Source organism: Euprymna scolopes, chromosome 35 (genome assembly GCF_053919585.1).
Source record: "Euprymna scolopes isolate OS-2025 chromosome 35, ASM5391958v1, whole genome shotgun sequence".
Taxonomy (NCBI): Eukaryota; Metazoa; Mollusca; class Cephalopoda; order Sepiida; family Sepiolidae; genus Euprymna; species Euprymna scolopes.
In genome coordinates, this window is record NC_136516.1 from 74,685,346 (window position 1) to 74,710,264 (window position 24,919).

At 34.6% G+C, this 24,919-nt stretch overlaps 1 protein-coding gene across 1 annotated transcript in view; it reads left to right on the forward strand.

The window, feature by feature from the left end:
• Positions 1-901: 901 nt before the first annotated feature.
• LOC145259660 (uncharacterized) overlaps positions 902-24,919 on the forward strand; it is a 34,426-nt gene continuing 10,408 nt past the window's right edge. The window contains exons 1-2 of the mRNA XM_080117317.1: positions 902-1,129; positions 24,408-24,501. Of these exons, the coding sequence (XP_079973443.1) occupies positions 902-1,129; positions 24,408-24,501 (322 nt within the window). The remainder of the gene's footprint in view (positions 1,130-24,407; positions 24,502-24,919) is intronic.

A 24,919-nucleotide genomic window follows, 5' to 3' on the forward strand; every position in this document is an offset into this window, starting at 1 on the left:
ATAGATTGAATATAATACTGGCTTGTTGAAGGAGAGAATAGTTCAGTTTACACTTGTTGTAGACAGTAGTAGTTGGGGCAAAGGATTAGACAGTTCTGAGACGTAAATTAGATCGGCCGGTTAACGAAGAAAGAAAGAGAAAAGTATTTACTGTGTTTACGTGTTGTAGGGGGGGTAGGAGAGTTCAGTATTCGTGCGCGCTTATATTTATAGTAGTGGTGAAAAGAAATTCTGATGTGAAAACATAAGTAGTCTTGTAGCATAATAAAAATAGTTCGCGCGTGTACCGCTTGTGGAAAAAGAATTAAAGGATCTCGTAGCATGAGGGAGAAGTTCGTGTATAAAATAGCCATGTTGGCCCGTGGTACTCACGCTATCCCGGGGCCAAAGGGCCAAGGCTATGTTTGCTGCAGCCAGAACAGTGAGAAAGGGGGAGAGCGTTGTCGGTTTCACCTCTTATACACTCGGTTACGTGACTGAGAGTTAGCTTGTGATTATACAAGCCAGGAAGACAGTAGATTTAAATCTCGAGTCGCGAGATTTCGTTCTTGCCTGTTATTGTAGCGATTTTCCACTGCTATAAGTATGTTATCACCTTCTATCCTCCTTATTAATAAATAGGATCGCCCGATTAAATAATTTATAATCTGGAAACCGTGACACACGTACGTATGTAGTACTACGTACGTACGTACGTACTACGTTAAAGATACTACGGCATTAATATATAGATAACTGGCTTTGCACACACTTTCTTCAAACAACCTAACCCCACCCCAACGTGTGATCCAACAGATAACTTTTTCTAGTATAAAAGATTATTATATTTTTAATTCCAGATATTCTTTCAACCGAGCTCTAGAAGAATTTTCCCGTGCAAACAAACAAACAGAAAAAGAAAATGGTCGTTTTATTTGCCCTAACTCTTGTGGCGTCCTCCATGTTTAGCCTATGTTTAACGAAAAACTACACAGTCACAGACGAAGCCTGGTTCATCATCAAAATCGCTGCCTACAATTCATCCGAGGACAATTTCTATGGCTACTTTGAGATCGCTCTCTTCGGCGTCTCTGCTCCGACGACCGTCAAGAAATTTAAAGCAATTACAAACAGATACAAACGGGAAAACGTGAGCCCTTTTTTCTTGTTTTGTTCTCTCTCTCTCTCTCTCTCTCTCTCTCTCTCTCTCTCTCTCTCTCTCTCTCTCTCTCTCTCTCTTTATGCATTTTTCTGACATTTCTTATTTAAATATTTAAATTGTCAGGTATTTATAACAATAGCCAAGAAAAGTGGGGGTGACAAAAGACAAAAATAAATACATTAAATAAATGTTATCAAAGGCAAGTTACTCTTCTACCTACGTGAATAAGTTTTATTTGTGTCTAACATATTTTAAAGCGTTTTCTTTGTTTAAAACAACACCCCGTGTCCATTCTATTCAATTAGATCGAAAAATCAACATGGCTGCCATAAATATTGCATGGGGACTTGATAATCACTCAAAAATCGAAAATTAGACAAAATACTTTTAGATAATTAAATTCTCGCAACAATTGGTGATATATATTGGCCGTTCTTCTACCAGTATCCCTACTATTATATAAAATGAATGTGTGTGTGAGAGAGAGAGAGAGAGAGAGAGAGAGAGAGAGAGAGCCCTATGGACTCGAAAACAGCTGGAATTATTTTTATGAAATTTCACACGAAGGTACATTATATGCCTGGCAGTGTTCTTGGGTAGGTTTTGTATTGGAATGTCTCCGATAAGTATCGATAATCTATAATCAAAATGATGCGATGAAAGAAAGAACGAGCGATTTTGACCAAAGTTGATATCTTATACAGTCTAACAGCACAAGTGCATTTGAGAAATTTTATTACCACATAAGTCGAAAAGCCTAACATATAAAGTCAACAGCAGGTTCTTTGATGTGACGAGGGGGGGCGTTCAAAATGAATGTTTCTGTTTAAAGCACAATTGAACCATGATACTGGACTTTTGCCTTCTAAACTTAAATTCAAGCGATTATCACCGCACAAGTAGTAAGACCAGGCATATAAAATAAACAGCAGGTTCTTTGATATGACAGAGGCGCGTTCGAAATAAATGTTTCTGTTTAGAGCATGATACTCGACTTTTGCTTTCTAAACTTTAATTCAAGCCATTATATATAAAATATAATTTATAAAATCAACAATAGGTTCTCTACAGTGCAATGTACACTGCAATGTATAATAGACTAAGTCACAAGGTGTATCAGAATTTTTGTAGGAATATTTGACACCCCTAACACGAAACTGCGTATAAAATACAAATATCTCGTAATTTCTCTTTTAAAAGTGGGTTGTTTATTTTCTTTATGGATTATACTTCCAAAATAAACTATGAAAGTTGTTTTAAAAGTAATAGAAATATTTTTTTATATTAAACAAAAACAGTAATGAATTTTACGAACTCAATATTTTTCAATTTTTAAACTTTAAAAATCTATTAAAATTTTTCTATTGATTTTATTTTTACGATATTTTCAGGGTCAATGTGAAATTTCATGCTCTTTCCAATAAACCGAATATAATATTTTAGTCAAACGTTTTTTTTTTAATTCACGCCCCCCCCCATTTTCAAGTGTCTATTAAAAAGTAAATAATTAATTTACTCACCAAAGTTTTATATATCACAAATTGAAGAGAAAATGTCAATAAATAATATATTCAAATTTAAAACAAAAAATGTAGTGTTTTTTAGGAATTTACCTGTAAAGTTCGAAGTTTAAAACATTTTTTTTAACCACGTTGTTTGTTTTTTCTTTTGTTTTTTTATGAAACCTTGGTCCTTGCTCCTTTAATTGAAAAAAAATTAAGGCTTGAATTACATTTTTCGAGTAGTTATAAGCTTGGAAAGACAGGGGATCGAATAATTCACGCCTCCCATTTTGAAATGCCTATTAAAAAGTAAATAATTAATTTACTCACCAAAGTGTTATATATCCCAAATTGAAGAGAAAGGGTCAATAAATAATATATTCAAATTTAAAACAAAAAAAGTAGTGTTTTTTAGAAATTTACCTGTAAAGTTCGAAGTTTAAAACCTTTTTTAAAAAATAAACCACGTGGTTTTTTTTTTTTTTTTTTTTTTTTTTTGCTTTTTATGAAACCTTGGTCCTTGCTCCTTTAATTGAAAAAACATAGGGCTTGAATTACATTTTTCGAGGAGTTATAAGCTTGGAAAGATGGAGTGGAATTATTCACTATTTCTCACGAAATTTCTGACACACCTACTAAGTCACTACGGGGGTGTATGGAAAGTTTCCTCCCGGTGCACCGCGATTGGGTTTTCAACTAGAGCAAGCAATCAATTTAATTGAAAAATGGGCGATTTCGTCGATTTCGATGACAATAAAAATATGGGAGTGTAAAACATTCGTTGATCCTAATTCAATCCCGAGCAACGTCGAGTCTCCCTGCTAGTTATGTATAATTTTCGGTTTTAAGTGATTATCAAAAGTCATCGTGCCATGATATTTTTGTTTTTGTTATAACTGAACACACACAGTTTTAAAAGTTTTAACCATTATATACTTTGAGATGAATTAAAACAAAAAAAAATCTTCCAGATAGAAAAGTGTCATATCTTCTCTCTCTCTCTCTCTCTCTCTCTCTATATATATATATATATATATATATATATATATATATATATATATATATATATAATATTATATTATATATATATATATATATATATATATATATATATATATATATATATTATGCCCCATTTCGCCATTTATATTTCTGTTTCTCTCTCTATCTTTCTCTGTCTTTCTTCCTTTCTGTCTATCTATTTATTTATATCTGTCTTACGCCCTCTCTCACAATCTATATCTCTATATTTTCTCTCTCTTCCTCTGTCTCTCTCTATATATCTATCTACAAATGTCTGAAAGTAATAATAATAATAATAATAATAATAATAATAATAATAATAATAATAATAATAATAATAATAATAATCGTGTCAAATCGTAGATTTTACTGTCCCAACTGACCACAGGGTGAGTATGAAAGAAAGGGAGAAACGAAGCAAATACACAGAGATAGCCAGAGAGTTAAAACGGATTTGAATGATGAAGAAAATCAAAATAATACCTATAATAATAGGAGCACTAGGAATAATTCTGAAAAACTTTGAAAAAAGAATGGGAGAAATTGGAATCACAGGAATGACTGGAAAAATACAACGACTAACGATAATGAAAACGGCTGAAATATTAAGGAAACCCCCTTGAATGCGGAGAATAATACACATGAACCAACCATATGCGCGAGCCAAACAAACTGTTGCAGAGGAAAAACAGGAAAAAGCGTTACAGGGAATGACGAACACTGAAGCTGCATATCAACAAGTTCTACATCCCCATTACATATCCCCTCCCATTGTCCCATCACCGGCCCTCCACCACCCCCCCCCCAAAAAGTGTAATTCAAAATAGACGAGAAATGTCAAGGAGGGTGGAACGATCGGAGAGAGAGAGAGAGAGAGAGCGCGCTGACCAGACCTCCGCTGGACAAGCGCAAAGAGAACTGGGACGTTGGGGAGGCTTAGTGGCACTTAAATTCCAGTATAGACCAATGGCCACTGCCAGCGAGAAATCAATGGTGAGCGGCTGCTGCGATAACGCAAATTTATTAGCAAATGCTATCGAAGGAGGTGGAGTTATTACTCAGCTTCCAGGGAACACCACAGGTATTTAATCAAAGATCTTTGATGACCTATGTAAAAGCTCCATGTGAACCAATAACAGCAACAACAACAACAACAACAATAATAATAATAATAAATATTTTCTGATGATAAAATAATAACTTCTGATAATAAAAATAATAATAACTTATAATAATAATAATAATAATAATAATAATAATAATAATAATAATAATAATAATAATGTTATGGCGAGATGAGCAATTCACCGCCGGAACTTTTTATCGAATGAACGTTATCACCGGTCACCGGTTGTGAGAGCCTTACCTGGGCGGGAACACTTAAAAAAACATAACATGCTGTCTCTGTAAATAGTCTCAATAAACTTTTCTATTTCTTTATTACTTCAGAACCTCTTTATTCATTTATTTCCCTGGTGGAATACCTTTCTTGAATATCCTTTTATTACGGCCACCCACCGCAGGATATATCAACTGGCGACGAAGATAAGATACGAACTGTAAATTCATCTAAAAAAAAAAAAACACGTGGTAACCGAGAACATTCTGAAAATTGTTGTTCACAAAGTTCACTTTTAATGGAAGAAAAAGCGTCTTAGAAAGCGAAAGACTGGTGTCTGCCACAAATTTACGCAAGTAAAAAATAATTTTTATATTATTGACGAGTTAAACTCCGTTTTTCTCTTTTTAAACTCCCAAAGAGTTGACGTTATATAACGTGTGTGTGTGTGTGTGCGTGTGTGTGTGTGTGTGTGTGCGTGTGTGTGTGTGTGTGTGTGTGTAAATTGTGACTTTCTTCATGATTAACGGACATGTTTTTTGTATTTGGTTAATACGATAAAAAACCAACAAATGAACAATACTGAGAAATCTGTGTTTATTTAATAAGGAACATTTTTAAAAGAAGTTTACGTGTGTCTGCTGAAGTAGACGAAAAAAAGAGTCTCTTGAAATTTTGTCAAGTGATATTTTAACGGTGATTTTTTTTTTTTCGGAACTTTCGTATGTGTTGACAATTTTCTGTGAAAATAAGCATCTTGTTTTTGAACAATATTTTTTTCTTCTCTGCGGTATACGTTAACTTGCTATTGATACATTTAAAAAGAAAATGACATCGAAACAAATAGCGATGTTGACGAAAACGTTAACTGAGAGTTTAATCGCTCAACAAAAAGCCCAAATGGATTTTCAAAAACAAATGCTAATTCAACAAGAACGTTTCGGAACTCTTGTAATACAACAAACGACGGATAATCGCTTATTTTGTGAAACGATTTTGTCAGAAAAATCTAAGGAGGGTGCATCCAGATTTTTTTCGGCTGAGGGTATAGCGAACTCGCTTTCAGAGTTTAAATATGAGCCAGAAAAAGGTGACACTTTTCCAGCCTATTATCGTAGGTTTGAAACGATATTTACAAAACGATGCGAGAAGTGGTCGGATGAGGAAAAAATAACACTGTTACTCCAAAAAAAGGGCACAGAAGAAAATACTAAATTCACCAATTTGATATTGCCTAAAAAACCGGAAGAGATCTCTTTTTCCGAAACGGTGAAAATTTTGTGTGTTATATTCGGTGAAAGAGATAGTCTTTTTCATACACGGTATAGGTGTTTAAATATGTCAAAAGACGAAACTGGTGACATTGTCACATAGGCGGGCAAAGTCAACGCCCAGTGTGAACTGTTTAAATTAAAGGATTTATCAGTGGACATGTTTAAGTGCTACATATTTGTCCAGGGACTGACAGCACCGAAGGACAAGGATTTAAGGTCAAGGATATTATCAATCATGAAACAAGACCCGGAAATTAACTTGCAAAAGTGACAGAAGAATATCAAAAGTTGATAAATGTAAAAAGGGACACTACGAGGATAGAGGGAAAAGTCACATCCCAAGTCCAGGTAGTAAAACAGAAGACATTTCCAAAAGACAAAGGGAAAAGTTTTGAATGTTGAAGTTGTGCGGGTTCGCACTTAAGAAAAAACTGCCCTTATAAAGACCAACGTTGTACCAAATGTGGCCTAGTGGGACACCGGGCATCCCACTGCCGAGCTAAGCAAGACAAAAGACGGAAATGGAAGCCAAAAGTAAATGTGGTCTTGTCCAAAGAAGAAATAAAACAAGGAGGGAAACGGGAATTCGTTCACACACAAATAAATGGTCACTCAGTGAAGCTACTTTTAGACACAGGTAGCGACATATCAATTATTGACGAAGTGACCTGGAAGAGAATTGGTGGTCCAAAATTGAGAAAAACACAAAAAATTGCAAAACGTGTTTCCGGAGAGCGATTAAAATTCATGGGAAAATTTAATTGCAGTGTTTCTCTTGGATCGAAAACTTTCTCCTCAAACCTTTCAGTTGTTCTAGGAATAAATTCTTGCCTTTTTGAAATTGATTGGATTGTTTTGTTTGATTTATGGGAGCTACCCATAAATTCATTTTGCAATAATGTAAGAGCGTTGGAAAAGAAAAATTCCAAACAAAATGACCATTTTCTGGCAGTGTTAAAAAGTGAATTCCCCAAAGTTTTTTTCAGAGGGATTAGGAGTGTGCACCAAATCTGATGTAAATTTTGAATTAAAACAGAATGTGAAACCTGTTTTTAGACCAAAAAGAAATTTGCCTTTTTCTTCAAAAGAAGATATTGAAATTGAACTAAAAAGACTACAGAAGAATGGTTTAGTCGAAAAAGTTTACTATTCTGAGTGGGCGAGCCCCACTGTGTATGTTAAAAAGAAAAAAAGAAAAATAAGAAGATTTGGGTATGTGCCGATTTTTCTATAGGCCTTAATGGCTGTCTGATGGATCATAGTTATCCACTTCCATCTCCTGAAGACATTTTTACAAAGCTGAATGGAGGTAGAATTTTCTCCAAAATCGATTTATCGGAAGCTTACCTTCAGGTAAAAATCAGTGAAGAATGTTCTAAGTATTTGTGTATCAATACACATCTAGGACTTTTCCGACTAAAAAGACTTCCTTTTGGATTAAAAGTGGCCCTAGCACTATTTCAGCAAATAATGGATACGATGCTTGCTGATTTAGATGTTGCAATCGCATATTTGGATGACACCCTTGTCAAAAGTAAAACTGTACAGGAACATAAGGAACACATCAGAGCAGTTTTCCAAAGAATTGAGGAATTTGTGCCGAAAAATGTGAATTCTTTTTAAAACAGATAAAATATCTTGGTCAAATTATCGACAGCCAAGGCAGAAAACCGGATCCTCAGAGAACAGAAGCAATCGAGAGGATGCCAGCACCCAATAATGTTGCCCAGTTACAATCTTTTTTGGGTTTGGCTCAATATTATGCTATTTATATTCCAAACATGCATAAGTTGAGAGCCCCATTGAATGATTTGTTAAAAAAAAGGAAAAGGTGGATTTGGTCAAAAGAATGCCAAAATTCGTTTGAAGATATTAAGAAATGCCTGCTATCAGATTTAGCTCTAGCACATTTTGATCCACAGAAAGAATTGCTTGTTGCATCAGATGCAAGTGACTACGGAGTAGGAGCAGTTCTTCTCCATAAACTTGACAGAATATTCTTCCTGAATTACAGGAGTGGAAAAAATTTTTGGGAGGAGGGGATTATCATGAAAAGAATCGGACACATGCTATATTCTGTAAGAAGTAATAAATTCGACTGTCGCAGGCATATAAATCAGCTAAGACCTCGACACACTGGTGACTACAAACAGGCAGAAGAAAATGACCTGCCCCTAGAGGTTTTGTATGATTCTTTTAATATTCCCCAACCCTTAACAGAACTTACTCCAGATTTGAGAGTTCCAGCTTCTCCGCCAACTCCACCCACTCAAACGATATTGAGGAGAAAAAGTACAAGGGTGAAAAGAAAAGTTAACCGGCTGAACCCCAAGCCAAAAAGCAAACGATATTAAGCCAAATTCTCTTGGGAGAAATTGTCTTAGGGGGAGGTGTTATGGCGAGATGAACAATTCACCGCCGGAACTTTTTATCGAATGAACGTTATCACCGGTCACCGGTTGTGAGAGCCTTACCTGGGCGGGAACACTTAAAAAACGTAACATGCTGTCTCTGTAAATATTCTCAATAAACTTCTCTATTTCTTTATTACTTCAGAACCTCTTTTTTCATTTATTTCCCTGGTGGAATACCTTTCTTGAATATCCTTTTATTACGGCCACCCACCGCAGGATATATCAAATAATAATAATAATAATAATAATAATAATAATAATAATAATTATAATAATAATAATAAGAATAATAATAATAATAATTATAATAATAATAATAAGAATAATAATAATAATAATAATAATAATAATAATAATAATACTGATGATAAAATAGTAATAATACTACTACTAGCACAACTCATTCTACTCCACTTTTTATCTCATTCCAGGATGTTAAGCAATCATACAAAATTAGTAGTTTTCTATAAAAATAAAACAGCAGATAAATGCATGTGTGTGTTAAACGAATAAACTCTTAAACTACTGATCATATTAGACTACAATTAACAGGAAATAGTAATCATTCGTCGCAACGAGTAAAAGCTTTATTTTGATGGATGAATAACGCGTACAGAAATACGTCAGCAAATTGAAATATAAATTTCAACTTGCCAACCAATTTTTATTAGATTTACGTATGCGCAAATTAAATCATGGCTAGAAATGGTTTAATTTTAAGCCCTTCTCATCTATCTGTCGAGTTAGCTCAAACGGTAGGGAACACAGATGGGGCGCTAAATGCTTTGGTTTCGATTCTAGCTGATGACACCCAAGTCATTTTTTAAGTACTGAAATCAGTAATCTATACAATTATAAAATTCAAATGACCTTGTAACGGGTGTTGTAATTCGGTTTGCGACTCCCGGTTGCGCATGCGTACATAAACATAAACCCATAACAGCGTAAACAAATAAACACAAATCGCTACTTTTGCAGAATTTGACCTGCCCACTGAAATATTAACGTTATTATTTAGAAATTATTATTTGTTTTTAATTTATTCTCCATTTTTTAATACACCTTTCTTAGAAAACATTCATACATTTTCTTCTACACTACTAACATAAATAAATAACCCCGAAAATATGTTTTTTAATTTGCGTTACAAATAAATAATCAACGCGACAATAAAACGTATTGTTTTACTGTGTACATTTTCAGCGTCCCAATTGTTTTTTTTTGCGTTTAAATTATCCAAATGAATAATTGTTAATACTTTCTGCTTTTTTTACATCGTTCATTTCCGCACTATCTAAATTAGTTTTATTGACCTTATTATTAACATATAAATTAAATATTTGACCCAATGGGCCATGAATCTTTGTTTAAAGTTACAGTTTATTTTCATTTTCTATTTAAAATGTCATTCTTAACATGGGGAGAGTGTTTTTAACTATTCAGTACTTTCAACTAACAATTTCATTCAAAAAAGATATATCAAAATTTGAATTTAACTTTAAGTATTATGGTATCTGTACAGTGTACATTTACCTATTAGTATAGCAAAATACTTATAATTCAATTGTTGTAAGTTTTTTTTTTCAAAAATGAACAATTATAAACAGAAGGACTCATAGAAATCTATCTATAGTCTTTTTTCATTTTAATATACTTTCATAGAAATGTTTTTGTCATGTCATAAAAAACTATTTTCTTTACGTCCCAAGTGTCACGGTCATACATTAATTCCATGGTTAATATAACATAATGACCCAAGGGGTCACGGGTAGTCTAGTATATATATATATATATATATATATATATATATATATATATATATATATATATATATATATATATATATATATGAAAACTATTATAAATTCTAACAATGCAAAAATAAATAAAGAGCCAAATGCAGGAGGATTACTAAATAATCACAACATTGAAGAGAATTCACTTTGCGATTGTAGGAATATTAACGAATGTCCATTAGAAGGTAAATGTCCCATTTCTAATGTAGTATATAAATGTGATGTAATAGAGAATAACAGAATTAGAACATATGTTGGGGCCACAGATTGTAGCTTTAAAGAAAGATTCAATAATCATGAAACATCATTCAAAATATCATATGTCAAGAATAAGAAGAAAACAACATCATTAGTTAATTGGATTAGGGAATTGAGGAAAAACAATATTGAATACAAATTGAGATGGTCGATATTGGGTAATGCCAGCAAATACTCACCAAACAAGTCAGGCCGTTGTAACCTATGTAATCTCGAATCGTATGATATAATAATATCTAATGAAAACCTTCTTAACAAACGGTAGGAAGTAATTCAAAACTGTTTACATAAATCAAAATATGCATTATCGCGATTAAAAGCTGATTAGTAAAATTGTTAAATTGAAATTGAATTAATGTACTTAGTAAAGTTAATTTAGATTTATTGAGACACAAATGTAAATACATAAAGTTGAGAATTAAAATGTAAATAGTAAATTTAAAGTAATAATAAAGTTACAACAAATAACGGTAATAAAAAAATAAATAAATATACAATAAAAAAATATTATAGATATAAAGCATGAATATATTAATTTAAATTTAATTTAGATTAATTTTCAAATAAATAAAAACTTAAAGATAAAAAATGTAAATGAAATAAAAATTTTAAAGGAAATATTAAAAAATGTAAATACTTTTTTTAAAAATTGATATAAATGTTAAGGAGGAAATTAAAATAATTAAAGTAATTTAAAAATTATCCAGTAGTAAATTACACTTAAGGGTTATAAAGGAGGACCAGCACATATAAATATATAGAAAATATATATTAAAATGTAATATATAGATATCTATTATGAGAGAGTCCTACTACTTTCCGAAAAATTACTAATACTGACACTATTATTATTATTATTATTATTATTATTATTATTATTATTATTATTATTATTATTATTATTATTATTATTATTAATCACTAGGGGAACAAGACGACTAGAAATACTTGAGAATTTTGAAAGCGGACACCATCAGAGCAACAGAAATGAAAGAGAAAATTGGAAAGGAATACCTTAGGAGAACAAGAAAACTCCTGGAAACCAAATTATATAGCAGAAAACTAATAAAAGGTATAAATACATGCGCAGTATCACTAGTAAGATATTCTGGACCGTTTATAGGGTGGACAAAAGAAGAACTGAGACAACTCGACCAGAAAACCAGGAAACTCCTGACCATGCATAATACACTACACCCAAAGGACGATATTGACAGACTCTACGTGAAAAGGAAAGACGGCGGGAGAGGACTGTATAGAAGACTGTGTGAAGGACATGAAAAAAGAACTAGAAAAATACATAATGCAAAACACTGAAAGGATAATTATGGCAGCGAGAGACACGGAAAATTAAACAAAACAGAAAACAGAGAGACAAACAACAAAACGAGAAAAGAGAAGTGGGAAGAGAAACAACTCCACGGAAGATTCATAAGAATGACAAAAGATGAGAATAACGAAAACACCTGGACATGGATGCGAAAAAGATATATAAACCGAGAAACTGAATCTCTAATAACTGCAGCACAAGATAACTCGATAAGAACCCACCATATCAAAGCAACGATCGATAAAACACAAGACAGCAGCAAATTCAGACTCTGTGGACAAAGAGACGAAACGATAAATCATATAGTAAGTGAATGCAGCAAACTGGCCCAAAAGGAATACAAAAACAGGCATGACCAAGTGGAGAGGGTGGTATACTGGGAATTGTGCAAACGACTGCATTTTGAGCGTACAGACAAATGGTACAAGCATAAACCCGGAACAGCACTCGAAAACGAGAACCACAAAATCCTATGAGAATGGACATACAGACTGACAAACCCATCCAAGCAAGAAGACCAGATGCCGTAATAATTAACAAGAAAGAAAAATCCAGTCAAATCGTAGACTTTGCAGTCTCAGCTGACCACATGGTAAGTATGAAAGAAAATGAGAAACGAAGCAAATACACAGAGCTAGCCAAAGAGTTAAAAGGGATTTGGATGATGAAGAAAATCAAAATAGTACCGATAATAGTAGGAGCACTAGGAGCAATTCCGAAAAACTTCGATAAAAGAATGTCAGAAATTGGAATCAGAGGAATAACTGCAAAAGTACAACGACTAACGATAATAAGAACGACTAAAATATTAAGGAAACCCCTTGAATACGGAGAATAATACAAGAAGACAATATAACGAATAAGCGTAACAGGGAATGAAGAACACCGAAGTTGCATATCTACAAGTTCTACACCCTCATCATGCATCCCCCTCATTATTTCATCGCCGTTCCCCCCAATAAAAAAGTGATATTAAAGGGCCGAGAAGAGTCGATAAGGACTGAAAGACCGAGGAGCGACTGCTAAGCAGACCTCAGCTGGACAAGCGCAAAAAGAACTGGGACCTTGGGACTGAGTGCCGCTCAAATTCCAGTATAAACCAATGGCCACTACCAGCGAGAAATCAATGTTAAGCGACTGTTGCGATGATGCAAATTTATTTGCAAATGCTATCGAAGGAGGTGGAGAGAGCTGGACATCTGGGGAGACTTGTTGTCACCCAGCTTTCAGAGAACACCACAGGTTTCCAATCAGATCGTGTGTTGACATGTGTGAAAGCTCCATGTGAGCCAATAATAATAATAATAATAATAATAATAATAATAATAATAACAACAACAACATTATTAATAATAAAATAAATATACGTATACATATAAATAATGAAAATTACAGAAGCAAAAACCTAAAAAAACATGGGAGGGGGGAGAAGAAATGGATCGATTGTAACGGTACTGAAAATAAGATTAGGAGAAGAGTTCAAATTACGTAGCATGGTAAGAGAAATGAAAGGTACCAAGGACCAGGGAGTGTATAACAGCTCTATATAAGTTTTTCCTTATCATCGTGGGCGGGGGGCTTAATACGGTTAAGGTAAGAGGGTTAGGTAATGAGTAAGGCTAAAAAATGAATATATAATTTTAGAACGTTTGGATGTATCTAACTGATGAGCCTAAACTCGAGTCTTGGATTTGCTGTCTGTTGGTTGTCATGGCTCTTGTGAGCTGCGACGTTGTTTGACTGTCGAAATATATATATATATATATATATATATATATATATATATATATATATATATATATATATATGCAATAGAGAATTGGCTTTGTAATATTAAATACGAAATCTGTATGAATTAAAATACATTTAAGCGTATTTTACAGGACAACACTGTACAACAATAATAAATGAAAAGTTTATTCGTCAACTTATATGTTATTTGGGTCTGACTTTGAAAATCCGACAAGATAACTTCGTGTTAGAATGGTGAACACCTCAAAACATACCATAACCGCATTGTTGGTAACTAATTTACCAAATATTGAAAAAGTTCTATTGAAACCGGATAAGTATGAAATGCCCCAAAAGTGCTGATGTGCCGTTAAGCGCAAACAAAATAAATCGAATAAACGGTATCGATTGTAATCGCTTTAAGTACATTTGTTTTCTTTGCAATTCTTTTCAGGTATTGGTCTGTTATAAAAAAAAACCTACATTCATCGGGTGATTGCAGATTTTATGATCGAAATAGGCGCCAAAACCCTTGGTGATGGATCAAAAGGTAAGCGGAACACAATGGCGCCTCTTGTGCGTAACAAAAATAAAACACACTTTGTCACATGACGCAAATATAGCAAATGGTAGATAATTACTCGTACACACTTTCAAGATTTGGCGTCATTATTCATGATAACGAAGATTTATTGTAGAAATTTACTTGGAATATACGTACTGGAGTGTTATTTACGCCTGAAAATATCCTGTACATCATTCACCCATTTATGGAGTATTGTTGCCACATTTGGGCTTCTACACCAAATCTCTCACTTTTAAAAAGGGTTCAAAAAAGAGTCGCTAAATTAATAAGCCCCACACTGTCAGCTAGACTTCAACCTCTGTTCGATCGACAAAATGTTGCATGCCTGTGTTTTTGTTGTTTTTTTATTATTATATTTTCACTCCAAACAAGGCACGTTGCCACTTTGATGTAGGGGGCTACTATCAGGGACATAAGCTACAAGGGTACTATGTAGGGAGTTGGACAGCAAGATGTCTGTTCACGTTACACTTGAATTTCTGCATGTCAGTACAGTTAGGGAAGCAGGGATCCGAAAGAGAATTTCAAAGTCTAGCGGTTCTGGGGAAGAAACTACTGGAGTAGAAGGCTCTCTTACATTTAGGGATCTCCACTGTGAAGAGGTGGAATTTAGCTGCTTGTCAGGTTTGTCGGGAGTGTTTACGTCGAGGGGGTATAAGTGCTTGCAGTTTGTCAGAGCATTCACCGTTAAAGTGCGTGTAGAACAGGCAGAGGGATGCAACATTTCGCCGATGGGACAGAGGCTGAAGCTTAGATGACAGTTCAGGACCTATCAGGTTTCCGACTCTTTTTTGAACCTTGTATAGGAGCGAGAGACTAGTAGCAGATGCCCCAGCCCAAATATGACAACAATACTCCATACATGGGCGAATGGTGGTCTTATAGAGTTTGAGTTTTGGCCTGGTTTAAGCGTAAATTTTTTATTGTACTGTCATTTTTTTAAGAGTTTCCGTTTAAGTAAGGGGTGCTAAACAAGTGGTTATGCAGAATACCAGACATGCAACACAAGTAGACCATCAGTTGACCTTCCATCTACTAGGATTGTGGCCTAAGAAAAGCCCACCGTGGATGAGTGCAGGGTCCCTTTCAATACCCGACATGGCCCTACAAACATTCCGATATTATACAATTGTTGATGGAGCAGTCGCTCTAAGCGCTACCAAAGAGTTAGGCTACCTGTACCACCAGTCGGGAACAGCAGCCAGTAACTGTCAATCCGGTACCCTCAACTCATCAGACGATGCACTGGCATTACGGCATTCAAGCACTCCCAAGTGACCAGTATTAAGGGATGGGAATGTGTCGGGAGTGGGGAAAACGGCGTTCATTGCCCTAGTCAGGAAACAAGACCGATCACCGAGTGTTTCTGTCGAATCACAGAGATTCGACCTCTACGCCTGGCTTATAGGCAAAGAAAGAGTATGGAAGCCGGACGATAGACAGTGCATATCTACCCCTTAAGCAGTTTAGATTTTCAGACTGGTAATTTGTTTGAGTCACCAGCTCTAGGAAGGTTGTCATCCAACACTGGAGAAGCTTCCCTCCCCTTATGTTTAGCTTCAGAGCTTTCCTTCTCCTAAACGGATGATCTGGGAAGATCTACGGGTCCATTAGTACCACGCCTGGGTCCTAATCCAGGTATTTCTGCGACCCCGCATGGGTAGTTAATATGACTGGGTTAGTTTATAAAGGTTATATATCTACTGAAAAATTACACTCCTCAAAGTGATTAAGGGACATTGCTATTTCATTGTTTCCATAAATATTGACAAATTGCAAATATCCTCTATGTATAATTATCAACTTGATGGAACTTGATGCTACAGAAAAGGGGATTAAGCAAAGTTTTTAAGTTTTCAACGATTCGTATAGTCATTTTATTTTTTTATATTGTCTGCATATTTTTAATGCCATACATGAAACGACATAATATTTTATTTTGATTCAATTCCTCCGACTCAGAATAGAAAAAAGTACTTAAAAACCTGTCTTGTGCAGCGAACTTTAGCACGGACTCTTTTTCTATTCTGATCGTGCTCATTCACTATATCACCTTAAGATCTTGGAGACTATTCACGTTCGACTTAGAAAACCTTCCTTTTGCAAGCAAAGGGAATGCCTCTTGGGTTTGAACGTTATTAATCTCTAGGGTATTCGACCATAACGCTGTTTTATTTTAATCGTTTCCCACTTTTTTTTTTCTTCCCGTAAATTGAATAAAACGCAATTTTAATCGCTTTTTCATTCTTTGTTTTAAATATTCCCTCGATACAGCTTTGAGAAGCGAGGGTCAAAACCGGTCAGCTGGCTCCCCATTTCTCTTTCTTTCCTCTCCTGTTCCCCTTTCCCCCCTTTTTTGAGAGAAGATCAAAGGAATATATATATATATATATATATATATATATATATATATATATATATATATATATAAATTTACTTTTAATCATGAATCATAAAAGTCTTCCCTTCCTAATTGATATATATATATATATGCATATATATATATATAACAAAAATGGTAATTAACCTTGACAGAGTGCTCAATACTATTGCAGAGAAAATATATGTATTTATTCTTACCGTTTTATCTGCTTAGTTACATATGTTTCGACTACCGAATCGTATCAACGATCCTATAATTTTATCAGACTTAACAAAAATAAGTATTATGATTAGGAAAAAAAATAGAAAAAGCACCAACAAACGATGCATTTAATCCTTCTTTTACATGAATAAATGCACTTAAGTTGGATGTAACTAAGCTTACTTTGAGAGGACGCATCTTAGTTATTGCAAACAACACTCGACCTCCCAAACCGCATGGATATTTAACGTGTCAAACTCCGTTTGACATATATTCAACGACCAACCGTTATGCCTCTCTCCATCACACAAGTAAGCGCTACAATATTAACTGCTTGTCTTTCTCCTCTTCTCTCATTTCTTATCTCTCTCTTTCTCTCCCCCTGCCTCCGCCTCCAAAGTTGTATCTATCTCACACCCTTCTTTTCCATCCTTTCTCTTTCTCTCTATCCTCCCTTTTATTCCTATCCGTGCCTGGTTTAATATTTTAAACTCTCTTTCACCCCTTAACACCTTCCAATGTTTTTAAAACTTAACTGCTGCTGATGTCTAATCGAAGTTCTCCTTTTTTGTGCTTTTTCTACTACGTTCTTTTCCTAATCATAATAATCTATATAATTATGAAACTCAAATGTCCTTGTAACGGGTCTAACATCAGGTTTACGAATTCTGGTTTCGCATTTGTACATAAACAAATAATCAACGCGATAAAAAAAACCTATTGTTTTACTGTGTACGTTTACAGTGTTCTAATTGTTGTTTTTTTTTCGTGTTTAAATTATCCAAATAAACAAGTGTTAATACTTTCTGCATTTTTTTACATCATTCATTTCCGTATTACGTTTAAGTTATTTTAACTCATTTTCACACAAATAAATCTGCTTTAATCCGTGGAAAACCATAAGAGTATTTTATAACGGCAATTTTACCACTGCCTTCCCTTCTTTTTTAGTTTATTGTCCATTTTTAATACACCTTTCTTAAAAAGCATTCATACATCATCTTCTACCCAACCAACATAAATAAATGTTCATTTTTAATTTGCGTTACAAATAAATAATTAACGCAACAGTAAAACGTATTACTGTGTATGTTTTTAGCGTCTCAATTGTTTCTTTTTTTGTTTTCGCGTTTAAATTAAAAGATATATCAAAATTTGAATTTTACTTGAAGTATTATGGTATCTGTTCAGTGCACATTTACCTATAAATATGAACAACCTCTTATAATTCAATGGCTGTAAGTTTTGGGGGGTTTTTTCAAAAATAAACAATTATAAAACGAACGACTCATTGAAATCTATCTATAGTCTTTTTTCATTTTAATATACTTTCATAGAAATGTTTCTGTTATGTCACAAAAAACTATTTTCTTTACGTCACAAGTGCCACGCTCATACATTAATTCCATAGTCAATATAACATACTGACACACCGGATCACGGGCAGTTATTTCTGAAAAAGCTGGTGAAATTATCGGATCCGATGGTTGATATGATTCGGTAATCGAAATATGTAACCAAGCAGATAAAACGATAATATATATATAAATATATATATATATATATATATATATATATATATATACTTTTTATTTAATTTACATAAGCATGTATATGTCTCTACACATTCATGAGCATGTTTAAATTTCTAGTTACTTGTAATCGGCTGACTGAAACATAGCCATGAATGCGTAGTGTTATGTTCAAAGGTGTAACAATTAAAAATATGGACGATATGAAATATGGTTTTCGGAAAATGATATTTTCCTTTATTTTCAATAATAAAAAATAAACAAATCAGGTTATTGTTAGTGAGACGCCCACTAATTAACATAGGCGGGTGAGTGAGATATATAAAGGTATCAATCCCCAATACCAGGGGAGTTCTGCAACGACCGCCAAGTAGGCAAGACGCCTATGTTGCCTCCAGTAAGACATGCAATACGCCACCTGCCGGAATATCTCCAACTGAAGTAAATCTGAAGACATGTAAATATGTATATAAATTTTTTGCCTAATATATTATTGTTATACCTTTACTTTCCGTGTTCTTGTTAATTATTTTTGTAACCACAACAGTGGCGACGGAAATTCGGAAAAAGACTTACGCGGGATAAAATCCACTATTAAACACAACAGTGGCGTCCAGAATTCGAAAAAAGACATACGTGGGAAAATCCACTACTAAACTCAACAGTGGTTTACGAAAAATACTTACTCGAGAAAGATTGAAAAAAAAACAGAAGAAAAACAAACGAAAGTAACTACAAAATTGTTGAACAAAGATTGACTCGGGAATTCACTGTTAGACACAAAAATAAGCGAACCTAGGAACGGTTGTTCGTAGTTATTGTAAAAAGTGAATTAGTAAAATAGACTGATTTTTCTAATTTTTAAAAAAAGAAAACAAGACGGAGGAATTTGCTAAAATAATGACACAGTTCATGCAGAATCAGCAGATCTTACAAAAAGAACGGCAAGCGCTACACGCAGAAAGAGACGAAAGACAAAATGAACGACTCATAAAATGCCTAGAAAGGCAGGAAGAAAGGTTGGCGCAGATGCAACTTGAACAGAAAGAACTATTAGAAAGATTAACAGCTAATTCCAGACGAGAAAGTAATACAACCTTCTCACACAACAATTGTTAATAGCATAGATGTGTTCACATACGTACCGGAAGAGGATAAAACTTTTGATGCATACTTCAAGAGGTATGAAGATATTTTCGAAACAGACTGCGAAAACTGGCCAAATGGGAAGAAAGTAAGTTTATTACTTCGAAAGCTTGGTACCAGTGAACATTGCAAATTTGTTGATTTCATATTGCCAAGGAGAACGAATCAGTTAGATTTCGCTGAGACCGTAAAGCTTCTTAAGGAGTTATTCGGACCGAACATGTCTCTTTTCCACAAGAGATGGTCATGTATGAATCTTAAGAAAACTGAGGAACAGGACTACCTGACATACACGTCAGTAATAAACAAAAACTGCGACAACTTACAATAATCGGTACTCACGGTGGACGATTTCAAATGCTTAATCTTTGCACAGGGTCTAGTATCCACAAAAAATTCAGAGATCCGAAGACGCGTTCTCTCAAAATTAGAGACAGAACAAGGCCTGACATTGCAGAAATTAGCAGAAGACTGCCAGTATCACTAAAAAAAAAAAAAAAGGATTCTAGCGATATAGAAGAAACAGGAGTGGCGTACATTAGGAAGAGTAAAAACCCTTTCAGAAACTCAGGACAAAGAAATTTTGAGACTTGTCAAAATTCAAAAAAATACTCAAATTATAAATACTCAAATTATAATAACTACAGAAAACGAAATTACGATAATAATCAAAGGAATTATAAAAAGACAGTATCAGGTAATAATTGCAGATAAAGTTGGACATAAGAGTGTTTGCTGCAGAACAAAAAACAGAGTACACCAAATGAGAACAAACGACAAAGGGAAAAATAATTTACGAAAATATGTATCAGTAAATATTTTCGACAAAAAGGTGATATTTCAGTTTGACTCTGGATCGGATTTGTCGTTAATAAACGTCAACACTTGGAAAAAGCTCGGTAAACCGACTTTTCAAAAGTCAAGTAAAGGTGCACGAACAGTGACAGGAGACGAAATAAAATTCGAAGGAGAGGTAATCCTGCCCATTAATTTAAATGGCACGACGAAGAAATTGAAAATCTTCGTAATTAAAGAAAGCGAGAACTTAGTGGGAATTGACTAGATTGAAAAATTCAATCTTTGGGATAAACCGATGAACGCTTTTTGTAGAAAAATAACCAGTTGCATCCCAACATCAGAAAATATTAAAAACGATCTAAAAAAAGAAATTCCCAGAAATATTTACTACTAGACTGGGAAGATGCAATACATTTCGTTCGAGCTAAAAAATGATGCAACACCGGTGTTTAAGATAAAACGGAACGTACCGTTCGCCGGTTAAGACAAAATAAATAGCGAGCCAGATTGACTCAAAAAAACAGGCATCCTATCGAAAATCGAAACTAGCGTCTGGGCAGCCCCTACGGTGTATGTAAAAAAAGTCGGAACAAATTCGAGTCTGTGTAGATTTTCTACGCGCCTAAACGATAAATTAAAGGACCACCACTACCTTTTACCAAGCCCTGGGGAGATATTTGCCAGACTAAATGGTAGCAAAATTTTTTCAAAAATAGATTTGTCCGAACCCTATTTACAAATTCCGATGGAAGAAGAATGCTCAAAGATATTATGTATTAACACGCACAAAGGATTGTTCAAATACAACCGCGTACCCTTCCGGATCAAAGTCGCGCCGGCGACTTTCCAGCAAGCAATGGATACAATGCTAAACGGAATAGATTGTGTTTGTGCATACCTGGATGACATAATCATCAGGAGCGCGTCTATAAGTGAACACCAAGAGCGTCCAAAAGAAATATTCACAAGAATAAATGAATAAGGATTCAAGGTGAAAGAAAACAAATGCGAATTTTGTTTAGACGAAAACAAATATTTGGGGCAAATAATAAATAAAGACGGTCGACGCCCAGACCCGGAAAGATCGACAGCAATTAAAAACATGCCGGCACCACATAACGTGACGACTCTACAGAGTTTCTTAGGTCTCGCAAACTACTACCAAGTATTTATCAAAGGAATGCACGACCTAAGAGCTCCGCTTAACGAGTTATTAATGAAAGAAACACCATGGATATGAACAAAAGAATGCCAAGACGCATTTGAGAAAATTAAAAAGACGCTGACGTCCGATCTATGTTTAACCTATTACGACCCAAAATTAGAAATAAGTGTTGCGAGCGACGCGAGCTCGTATGGTATAGGAGCATGTATACAGCATATCCTGCCAGATGGATCGAAGAAACCTTTAGCTCACGCCTCAAGGACACTACTTCCGGCAGAAAAGGCTTACTCTCAAATAGAAAAAGAGGGGTTAAGCATTATTTTCGCGGTGACGAAATTCCACCGTTACCTGTACGGGAGACACTTTATACTGGAAACAGATCACAAGCCCCTAGTGACAATCTTCGGCTCAAAAAAGGGCTTGCCAGTATATACGGAAAATCGCCTACTTCGTTGGGGTACGATCTTGCTAAATTATGACTTTCAAATAAAACATCTGGGTTCGGAAAAAATAGGTCATGCGGATGGCCTATCAAGGCTTATACCGAAAATGGAGGAAACCCTTGAAGAGTCAGTAATTGCAGCTATACGTTCCACTTATGAGGAAAAAAACATGGTGCCGAATATAATAAAAGAATCACCAGTCACCTTAACCGATCTAAAAACGGAGGCTGAAAATGAAGATGTCATCACAGACATAAAGAAAAAATAAGGGAAAATGATGAAAAAACGCAAAGCATATTTTCCGTATGCAATGATGTTTTATTATATAGTGAAAGAGTTGTTATCCCGAAAACGTTGCAGAAAAAGTGATTTTCATAAAGGAATCCCGGGTATAAATAGGATGAAGGCACTTATGCGGAGTTACGTTTACAGGCGTAATATGGATGTGGATATTGCACTAACAGTAAACAAATGTAAAGGTTGTGCGTTAGCCGCAAAGGCACCACCGATAGTCCATAAACCTTGGAAAAACTGACCATCCATGGTCACACATTCATATAGACTTTGCTGACCAACCGAAGGATAATACTACTTAATCGTAGTTTTTTTCCAGATGGTCTGAAGTAAAGCGTTTCAAGAACCGACGACAAATAACACAATAAGTTTTCTGCATGAAATATTTGCACGTTTTGGTGTGCCAGACATTATAGTCACAGATAACGGAACCCAATTTACATAAAGTGATTTCAAGGTCTTTTGTGACACTTTTCAGGTAAAACATATAACTACACCACCGTTCCATCTGTGATCAAATGGATTAGCGGAAAGGTTCGTAGACACGATAAAGCGTGCACTTACAAAATCAATAGGGACCCCGACGGATAAAGCATTACAACAATTCCTGCAAATATACAATAACTAAGAACCCAAATACACCGTCGAAATTATCGCCAGCAGAATTAATGTTTGCTAGAAAAATAAAATCACCATTCTATAAATTAATGCCAAAGCAAGCAATCGTCCATCACACTACGCACACATCACGTAAAAGGTTTAGACCTGATGATCGTGTATATTTTAAATGTATGAAAAATAATATTTCATATTGGGAGTTTGGTACGGTAGATAAACGTATCGGCGACTTGGTCTACATGATAAAAGGTCCAAAAGGGATACACAAAAGACATCAAAGTCAATTGAGAAAACGTCATATAAAAGACAACGAACATGACAAACCTGATGAAAAGGAAGATCCAATTGATATACTATCCAAAGCGTTTGATATCAAACCACCACAAACCATGCCCGAACCAAGAAGATCGGGAAAAGAAAAGAAAGTTTACAGAACCAATTATAATGAACCCCAAGAGAAAAAGATATTGAAATCTACACGACTTCAAATCTGTGGAGGGGGTTGTTGTGGAGACGCCCACTAATTAACATAGGTGGGTGAGTGAGATATATAAAGGTATCAATCACCAATACCGGGGAGTTCTGCAACGACCACCAAATAGGCAAGACGCCTATGTTGCCTCCAGTAAAACATGCAACACGCCACCTGCCGGAATATCTCCAATTGAAGTATATCTGAAGACATGTAAATATGTATATAACTTTTCTGCCTAATATATTATTGTTATACCTTTACTTTCTGTGTTCTTGTTAATTATTTGTTAATTATTTGTGCAGACACAACAGTTATTCACAAATATTTACAATAACAAAACAAACGAAAAAAACGTCAATTAACAAAGATACAGTTATTTTGGATTACTACTATCAAATACAAATGAAAAGACGGCTTGTTGAAACTCGGTCGAAAACTAGGACGAGGAAGTGGAGTGTTACGAGTCAAAATTAAGAACTGCTAACAGTTTTTATTCACTGTATTTACAACGAAATTCAATGACAATAAAATTTCTTTTTGTTTTTCTTTTAAAAGTTTGGTCAATGAGATTATTTCAAAATTGTATTTACCACTAGTCCAGAGGGCATTTTCTGCAACTTTCCGTGGGTTGAAGGGAAGCATTTTTCTTTTTGTGTTTTGGATTCTTTCGGCTGGACTTATCCATGAATCATAGACTTAACGGGTACAAGCTGATAACTAATATGTTTTTTCCTCTCCACTTTTATTTATATTGCATCTAAACCTATTCTACATTATTGCAGAACCCTCTGGGCATTCTAGATGCTTCTAAAACTTCTAAACTTTCTATTACTATACTCTGGCCTTAAAACTATCTCGTGAATTCAAAATCTTTGGAAAGTTGATCATTAGGACAGCCTAGAATACGTTAGCACACATTTTAAACTGTTTTATTGATTTTTTTATTATTATTTTATAGAAATACTCCCTCGTAACAGTAGCGATATATAAATACTTCAACCTTTCGGAAAATATCACTTTTCCAAGTGCCACGGGTTGTTGCGGATACAATTGTAAAAGTGATATTCTCCTGAAGATTAATTCAGGAAAATATCATTTACAATTAATTCTCCAAGTACTCTGACCACTGCGCCACGGGTCGTTGTAAAAGTGATATCCTCCTGAAGATTAAAGGTTCAATTCTCAGTGCGGGCGACCGAAAAATACAATTGGAATTTACTTAGGGCCTCTATCCAGTCATTACTGACGGAACGAGAACATATTATCTTCGTGAAGTAAATAAAGGGTTATGTTCGAAACTCCGTCTAAATTCCTGAGTTCGACAAGATACATTTGAAGAAGGTCAGAGATTATATCGACCAAAGCTTTGTGAAAATCAAATTCAAGATGAGAACAGTAGTCAGATGACACTAAATAATACAAATCATCTCGTGTAGTTTGCAAAATTTATTTATTTATCATGTTTTCGTC